The sequence below is a fragment of the Nannospalax galili genome, unplaced genomic scaffold, assembly GCF_000622305.1.
Source record: "Nannospalax galili isolate Female #2095 unplaced genomic scaffold, S.galili_v1.0 scaffold856, whole genome shotgun sequence".
Classification (NCBI taxonomy): domain Eukaryota; kingdom Metazoa; phylum Chordata; class Mammalia; order Rodentia; family Spalacidae; genus Nannospalax; species Nannospalax galili.
Genome location: NW_008339573.1, coordinates 1,547,990 through 1,557,344, shown reverse-complemented (window position 1 = coordinate 1,557,344; position 9,355 = coordinate 1,547,990). Strand labels below are relative to the sequence as shown.

Here is a 9,355-nt window from a genome sequence, read left to right as displayed (position 1 = left end):
TGCTGCTTACTGGCTTGCTCCCCTGGCCCCTGCTCAGCCTGCTTTCTTATGCAACACAGGCCCACCTGCCCAGGGGTGGCACCACCCACAGTGGGCTGGGCCCTCCCACATCACTCATCAAGAAGATGCCCCTCAGACATGGCCACAGGCCAGTCCAATGGAGGCAGTTCCCGAATTGAGACTCCCTCAACCCAGGTGTGTCAAGTTGACACTAAAGCTATCCAGCACAGCAAGTGTTTTTTTTATCACAGTAATTGAAAACAGACTAGAACAGAAATTGGTTCCAGGAGTGGGTTATTGCTATGGCACCTGATCCAGTTGTTTCTGGGACGATTGTGGAAGATTTTGGAGCTTTGGACTAGAAAAGCCTTTGGGCATTTAGAACTTAGTGAGCTATTCTGTAGGAACTTGGAAAAGAATGTTGAAAGAGGTGTAGACAATGGAGGCCTGGCTTATAAAGTTTCAAGGGAAGCAAAGACTATCTGGACTGTTTGTATGATATTTTGAGCTAAAAATCTGTGGTTTCTGGTCAACTGGGGCTGAAGAAGCAGCTGTGAGTAGCAAGGAGTGACAAGAGACCAGCATCATTGAGGTAAAATCTTCTGGGAAGTATTTCCTCCAGGTTAGCACATAGAAGCTGTGGTCTAGAGGAAGCCTGAGGCTCCATCTCAAACTGGAAGCAGGACTTGGTAATGTATAAGAATCCCCCATATGGTACTGGTTTTGAAGGCATGAGGGGGTCATGGAGAGCAGATGAGGCTTGTCACTGTGAGAGGCCAGGAAAGGCCATTGGTAAAGGTGCAGCCTCTTGTTTGGTGGATACTGATGGGATCATGAAGAGAATCTGAGACTTTGCACCCTGAGAGGCCAAGAGAGGTCCTTGAAGGTAAAGCCTCAGTTGCAGATGAGACCCCTACATATTGGAAATACCAGTCATGGGACAACCACCAAGGGTAGCAGCAAGTGTGGAGTGGAACTGACCTGAGCCTATGAGACAAGCTATGTGTGCTGCAGACAGTGGAGTCAGAGAAGTGAACCTGCCCAAAGCCTTTGAAGCCCAGAAGACCATGAGTGAATCCCAGATGTCCATCCTTGAGCTATTTTGCTGGACTTTGGTTTTGCTTAAGTGTACCTGATTCTTCCCTTTTGAAATAAGACAATACTTATTTTAGATTTTACAGGACCCCACAGTTAAGACCTTGAAAAATATTTGTCATTTTTATTTTATGTGTATGAATGTTTTGCCTCATGTATGTAAGTGCACCACGTGTGTACAATGCCTTACAGAGGCCAGAAGAGGGTGTCAGGTCCACTGGAACTAAAGCTATGGATGGTTGTTAGCTGCCATGTAGGTGCTGAGAATCAAACCCAGATTCTCTGGAAGAGCAGCAAGTCTTCTTAACCACCAATCCACTTCTCCACTTAAAAGACTTTTAAAGTAGAGACTTTGAACCTTTAAAATGTTTGAATTTTTTAAGACTGGAACTTTTAAGGTTGTACTTGCTGATGTTGTAATATTACATCATATCTTGGGGATAAATGGTTTAATAGTGATGTGTTTATGTGTCAAGTTGACAAGAAGTCAATTGTGCTAGATAGCTTTAGCTGTCAACTTGACACATCTGGGAAGAGGAAACCTCAGTTGTGGAATCGCTTCCATTGCATTGGCCTGTGGCATGTCTGTGAGGCATTTTCTTGATTGTTGAGTGATGTGGGAGGGCCCAGATTGTCCTGTATTGTATAAGAAAGCAGGCTGAGCATGAGCCAGGGAAGCAAGCCAGTAAGTAGCCATCCTCCATGGTCTGTGCTCTAGGCTCCTGCTCTGAGTTCCTGCCTTGTCTCCCTATAGCCCCAGCTGACCTGAACTCACTAAGTTGACCAGGCTGGCCTTGAACTCAGAGAGATCTGCCTGCCTCTGTCTCCTGAGTGCTGGGATTAAAGGTATGCACCACCACACCTATCTAAATATAAATTTAAATTTTTTTAAATATAAATTTTAAAAAATTCTTCTCTTTAGTGACTTTTGGAATGGCCAATCCACATATGTATTACTTAAACAAGGTTATGTCATCTCTGTTTCTGGATACCTCTATACCTAATGATGAAAGAACCAACTTTAAGTCTATTCAAAGCATAACTGATTTTTGGAAGGTAAGATTATGTGTGACTGGATAAAGTAGTATTAGATAGTCCATAGCCCAAAGATTTGGGTTTAGCTCAGTGGTAGAGTACTTGCCTAGCAAGCACAGGGTCCTGCGTTTGGTCCTAGCTCTGCAGAAAAAAAAGTGGTTAGGAAATATTTGTCAAAGGAATAAGTGAAAATGAAGATAATTTCTTTGTTAGAGTCAGCCAGTAGTTAATGTTTATTGAGAGCCTATGTTCACAATGTGATCCTGTTCACTATAACTTCAAATTTTTGATATTTTTTCAAACATTCCCATTTCCTTTGGAAAATACAAGATTTGTTTCTTATGTGAGTATTAGAATCTAAAGTCAGTCTACAATTGTGTATATATAAGACTTATGTTGACAATTACTCTTAAAAATTCTGTAACTGGGGGCTAGAGAGATGGCTCAGTGGTTTAGAGCACCAGCTGCCCTTGCACAGGACCCAGGTTCGAGTCCCAGCACCCACATGGTGGCTAACAACCGTTTGTTACTCCAGTTCCAGGGAATTTGACTCCCTCTTCTGAACTCCATGGGCATTGTACCACATGACTGCACCTACCTACATGCAGGCAATACACTCATGCACAAAAAATAAAAATAATAAATAAAATTTTTTAAAATTCTTTAACAGTCCAGAAAAGATAATATTCATGATTTTTGTATTCAACCTGTGTATCATAACATAACTAAAGTATAACATAATTTTATAATGCTTTAAACTATATAGGTGAATCATTCCATCAGCACTGAAATAGTTTTAGGTTTTCCATTGCACTTAACATAGCAAATCATATTGCAAAGCAGGAATCAAGAGGGCAGCAGTTTCTGGTGCCCCAGTACCATTTGGGTGTCATGGGTGAGACCAGGAAGGCTTTCAGAAGTGATGGCAGTGCTGATGAGTTTTAAAGCACAGATAAGGGGAAAGTATCCTAAGAATAGGGAACAATGTGTGCTATGTGAAATTCTTCATGTAGAGCTGTGTTTGGCATTGAGGGCATTGAGAAGATGAAGTAGAAAAGGCCTGATTATAAATTAGATAAAGGTCACATCATGTCATGGTAGGAAACTGAAACTTACTGATGATACGTGATACGTGATCATTTTCTGAGAGCAAAAGATGTGATGCTTATTTTTATTATCAACTCAGGCAGAGAAGCAATTTAGATTAGTAACACATACCTTTGTGAGGCTATTTCCAGAGAGGATTAACTAAAGGGGAAAGACCAACCCTGAATATGGGCAGCACCATCCCACAGACTCTGGCAGGGTGGAATAAAAGGGGAGAGGAAAGCTGCTAGAGGGCAGCCATTCTCTACTTCCTGGACACCCTGATGTGAGCTGCTCTGCTCTGCCACACCCTTCCCACTAAGATGGACAGAAACTTCTGAAACCATGAACTACAATAAATCTTTCCTCCCTTAAGAGGTTTAGTCGGGCATTTTTTCACAGTGATGAGAAAATCTAATATAAAAAAGGGAGTTGTGTGACATAGGCTAAATGCATAAATCATTGGTCTGGCAGGATTCAAGGTACAGAAGTTACCCTTCCTCTTTTTTATTGTTCTACCTTGAGACACACATATGGCTAATGGCAAAGATGACAAGACACAAGGGAAAGGAATCCTGGGCTTATGATCTCGTAGAATGAGCAGGTAGGGGCCGAGTTAGAAGTAGCAATCACTGTGGCCAGAATTGGAGAGAGAAATGGGGGGAAGGGTACAAACAGCATTAGAATGAAGTCATAATGTGTGGTTATAATCAACTCTAATACTTAGAGGACAATTTTCAGCTCACTGAATAAGAAGGAGAGAAGGAAGGTTATGATTAAATGAATTAATATTCATGCTTAGAGACATGCCTAGAACATCATGAGGGTCAGTAAGTGTGGACCATCCACCACAGCCTTTATCATTACCATGAATGGTGTTTGGTCAATACTTTTCACACTCAAAATTGCATGCACAGTGTTGTGAATAAAGATTCTGTTGAAATGAAACTTTTTCCTATGGTGTTTATCTTTCTATGTGAAGTTTATGGAAGGACCCCTTTTGGAAGGCCTGTACTGGGACTCATGGTACAATAGCCAGCAGCTCTATTCGCTGAGGAACAGCAGTCGCATCTACTATGAGAACATACTTTTAGGAGTCCCCAGAGTCCGGCAGTTGAAAGTCCGCAACAATACATGCAAGGTCTACCCAGCCTTTCAGTCTTTGATGAATGAATGTTATGATAAATACACTTCTGAAAATGAAGACGTGTCTGATTTTGGCCTCAAAAGTAATACAGAGTAAGCAATCTAAAATTATACAGTAACTTTTTCTAGCAGATACCTTTGTATCTTTTAAAAATTATAAAAATATGTCTATTTTCCAAGTAGCATAGGCTGGAAACTGGTAAGTACAATATTAAATATGTATTGACAATAGAATTAAAAGAAGACAGAGATAACAGCACTTAGAAGAGTGAATATGTTTGATTTGTGGGGGATATTTTGTTATACTGTTGTTTGTTTTCCTTAGGATGTGCTTGCCTCTCTGGTATATGAAATGTATAGTCATACTGGATACAGGGCAAAATAGCATGTGAGTGTGTGTGTGTGTCTGTCTGTCTGTCTGTGTCTGTCTGTGTGTGTGTCTGTGTGTGCGTGTGTTCATGCATATACATGAATGTGAAAGCCAGAAGTCAACACTTGGTGTCTTCCTCAATCACTTTCTACCGTTTTTTCTCTTTTTGAGGCAGGGTCTCTCACTGAACCTGGAGCTCATTGATTCTGCGAGGCTGGCTAGCCAATGAGCTCCTGGGATCCAACTGTCTCCAGCCCCTGAACTCTGGAAGTACATGCCACAATGCCTGGCTTTTACATTAGGGGGAATCTATATCTGGTCCTCATGCTTGCAAGGCAAGCACTTTACCAACTGAGCCATCTTCTCAGCCCCCAAACATCTATTTTTCACTCCTACAATAGTCAATCAGCTTTTCTAATTGTGGCCGAAACCTTTGTAGGATCCTTAGGGAGAGTCTGAGGTATCCTCTGCCACTCCTCTCCCTTCTCACTGTGCCTAGCTTCAGTAATGTTGTCTGTAGCTAACAGTACTAAAAGAGGTAGTTATACTCTGCAGGCCACCCAAAGATGTCATTGCCATTGTTCTCCAGAATGGCTAAGGATGATGCTAGTGTAGACTCACCACTTCATACTGAAATGCAAAAGCCCAAGGCCACTGGCATCACCTCCTCTTTTGTTTAATATTTTTATTGATTCTTCAAGAATGTCATGTAATATATTTCGATCGTATACAGACCCCCTCCCTCAGCCTTACCCCTATCCTACTATCCTCCCTAACTTCATGTCCTCTATTATTATTTTTTAAAGGCCTATCAAGTCTAATTTTTTAATATTTTATTCATTATTTTTATGTTATGTATATGAGTGCATTGTCTGCATGTGTGTAAGTGCACCCACGTCATGCAATGCTCATGGAGGTCAGAAGGTGTCAGATCCCCTGGAACTGAAGTTATGGAAGGTTGTTAGTCACCATGTGGGTGCTAGGAATCGAACCCAGGTCCTATGTAAGAGCAATCAGTGCTCTTAACCACTGAGCCATCTCTCCAGCCCCTCAAGTCTAATTTGAGTTCCCCAAATGCCCTTGAGTGTGGGTCCATCCCCTGGAGCCTGGTCAACATACCCAGAATCACATCCTTTAAGAAAACTGACTCTCCCTCCCCTAAGAGCTTTCAGTTGTCAATAGATCCTCAGCTAGAGGATCTAGGTAGGGCTGGAGCTTCTTGACCAATTCCCCCATCCATTCTGGGTTTTCATCTGGCTTGGGCTTACACAGGTCTTATGTGTGTTGTCACAAGTGCTGTGGGTTCATATATGCAACTGCCCTATTGTGTCTGAAAAACACAGTTTCCTGATATTCATCCAGCACCTCTGGCTCTTAAATCTCTCCCTCCTCCTGAAATGATCCCTGAGTCTTGGGAGGAGAGGGTGTGATATAGGTATCCCGTTTAGGGCCATGGACTCCACAGTCTCTTATTCTGCATATCGACCAGCGTGAGCCTCTGTGTTAACTGCCATTTGCTGCAAGAAGAAGCTTCTCTGCTAAGAGTTGAGAGATGTATTAATCTATGGGAATAACAAGTCATTAGGAGTCCATTTAATACTATGTCCATTTAACAGAATATAGTGGTAGGTTCTCCCCTATAGCCTGTGACTTATCTAGTCACAATTTCTTGGTCTTGATAACAGTGCAAAGTATGGGCTCCATCTTTTGCAGCAAGCCTTAAATCCAGTCAGGAAGTGGCTGGTTACTTCCCTAACAGTAGTGCCACTATTGCAGCAGTGGGCATGTCTTGCTAGGACAATTGTTACTGCAGATTTCGGGATTCAGAGCTGGGTATGGTTGATGTTTACTTTTCTCTTTTAGTAGTATGCATAGCACCTTCCAGTACTAGGTATGCTAGTCAGTAGAGATGAAACTTTGAGGTCAGGGCCAACTTGGTTTCTCCACGTTTGTTCTGTGACTCATGAATGCAGTGTCTTCAGCAATAGTGTCTTACCATCAAGTTCTGGCAGGTAACCAAAAGTTAGTATTGTTTGAGGGTCTATGGCATGCCCCTCATCAACAAGTCCAAAACAAGGGAGTCTGTTCTTGGCATTGGGCTTTTTTTTTTTTTGCTAGCCTATGGTATCTAGTAGGGGCATTGTCCCCTGTTATAGGGTAACTCCATTTAAACTTCTTTTATACTGTATATGTATCTATTTTAAGAAGGTTCTGTAGTATTAGGTTTCCATATGAGTTTTTCAGAAGACCTTTAGTACTAGTTATTCCTCCCCTTATTCCCTCATGCCCTCCCATTTCCCACCCCATTTAGCCTCTCCTGTTCCACTGTTCCTCTTTCCCCCTTTCTAACACTGCATTCTACCTCCCCTCCAATGAATCTCTCTCCCAGGGCCCCTTACTAATTTCTTGTCCTCTATGGATTTTCCAAATGAAGCACACATATCTAAAGATTCAAAGTTAGCATCCACTTATGAGAGAGAACATGCAAGTTTTGTCTGTCTGGGTCTGGGTTACCTCACTCAGCCTGATTGCTTCCAGTTCCATCCATTTACCTGTGAATTTCATACTTTCATTTTTCTTAATAGCTGAATAGTATCCCATTGTGTAACTGTACTGCACCACCTCCTCTTGACAAAGAAGCTACTTGTGGGTGCTGTGCACACTTCGGACTGTAGGTGTCCTATGAAGATCATAGACTGGCAGTAAACATTTTCATATTTAGTATTTATTAAAATCATTCAAGCCAGGCGTGTTGGCATGCACTTTTAATCCCAGCCCTCAGGAGGCAGAGGCAGGTGGATCTCTGTGAGATCTAGGCCAGCCTGGTTCACATCATGACTTCCAGGTGGGCTGTGACTAGGGAGATCCTGTCAAAAACAATCAATAAAAAGACAAAAATAAAAAATAAAATGATTCAAGTGTTTACAAAGAGCTACCCTTTCTGCTCATAATGCCCTGTAGAAATAGTTACTCTTTGCTCTTTTTCTTTCTTTCTTTCTTTTTGGTCTTTTTGAGATAGGGTCTCCCTGTAGCCTCAGCTGGTGTGGAGCTTGATATGTAGACCAGGCTGACCTTGAACTCACAGAGCTCTGCCTGCCTCTGCCTCACAAGTGCTAGAATTAAAGGTGTGCACTACCGTGCCTGGCTACTCTTTGCTCTTTTAATTATTTCTTCTGACTTATACTTCTTGCTTTATTTTATTTTTGTCTTTTTAAGAGAGGGTCTCTCTGTAGCCCCAGCTGGCCTGGAACTCACTATGTAGACCAGGCTGGCCTCAAACTCACAGAGATTTGCCTGCCTCTACCTGCCAAGTGATGGGATTAATTGGCATGCACCACCACGCCCGACTCATATCCTTTATTTTTATTTATACATTATTTGTGTGTCTGTCTATGAGTGCCAGGGCACTGGTACCATGATATACATGTGGAGGTCAGAGGACAACCCGTGGGAGTTGATTCTTTTCTTTCACCGTGTGGGTTCCAGGAATGAAACTCAGGTCATCAGGTTTGGCATCAAGCACTTTTGGCCCCTGAGCCATCTTGCCAGCTCCTACATATTCTTTAAATACTCAAATTACCACTATGGATTCAGTTTAATTTGCCATTTTATACTTAATTGGAATTGTGAATTAATATCTGTCATTCCTCCACAATCAAAATAAATAATCTGCATTATTTTAAAAAATTACCTACTAAAATGAGTTTTTCCTGTATCATTTTAACAGTTATATAAGAAAACTCTCAAAAATGCAAAATGAGGGCATGGTGGCACGTGCCTTTGATCTCAGCACTTGGGAGGCAAAGGAAGGTCTCTGTGTGTTCAAGGCCAGCCTGGTCTACATAGAGAGTTTCAGGCCAGCTGCAGCTATAGGGAAATGCTATCTCAAAAAGACACACACAAAAAAAAGCAATATAAACATCATTAAAATGCAAGAACTTTTCCTAGTAAGGTCAGCTTTCACCTTCCTACTGGAAGGATATTATTAGAAGCACAAATCTAAGCCAGATGACCTTTCAAAAATGTTTTGGGAAAAATGAATAAAGAGTCTGAAATGAGGAATCAAGGCTTTCTTCTTTTGGTTTTCTTGTAATTATATAAATTAAAAGCCAGAAGGACAGAGAAATAAAAATTATATATATAATGTATTTTTTTTAGTTATATATATTTTTTGAAAACAGTTTTAAATTACATTTATTGTGTGTGAGACAGAGACAGAGACAGAGAGAGAAAGGAGAGAGAGAGACTGTGTGCACATATATGTACTTACATGCAGAGGTCAGAGAACAATTTGTGGGAACTGGTTTTCTCCTTCCACCCTGCAGGTTCCAGTCAATGAATTCAGGTCACCAGTCTTGGGGACATGTCCCGACCCGCAGGACAGTCAACGTGGGTTTCTGGAGGGAGGAGAGGGGACGGAAAGGGACAAGGGATGCGAAGAATGGAGACAAGACAGGCTTTCTGATCAAGTCTCATTTAATGAACATTCACACAAAGTTTTTATAGGGAGGAGAGGGGGAAGTTGGCAGAGAAAATTCCATTGAAGTAGAGCAATTCAATTAACAGAATGAATATCACAATGACACCACACCAATTGATCACAGAGTAAATTCCATAGTAACA

At 41.5% G+C, this 9,355-nt stretch overlaps 1 protein-coding gene across 4 annotated transcripts in view; it reads left to right on the top strand.

The window, feature by feature from the left end:
• The window catches only part of Pkd2l2 (polycystin 2 like 2, transient receptor potential cation channel), a 101,457-nt gene that overhangs the window by 52,260 nt on the left and 39,842 nt on the right, over positions 1 to 9,355 (top strand). For 3 of the 4 annotated variants that reach the window (XM_029564129.1, XM_029564130.1, XM_008834326.3), the window contains 2 exons: positions 2,018 to 2,151; positions 4,199 to 4,455. In XM_029564129.1, coding sequence (XP_029419989.1) covers positions 2,029 to 2,151; positions 4,199 to 4,455 — 380 coding nt within the window. In that variant the 5' untranslated portion in view covers positions 2,018 to 2,028. The remainder of the gene's footprint in view (positions 1 to 2,017; positions 2,152 to 4,198; positions 4,456 to 9,355) is intronic. The other variant, XM_029564131.1, reaches the window with a different exon arrangement.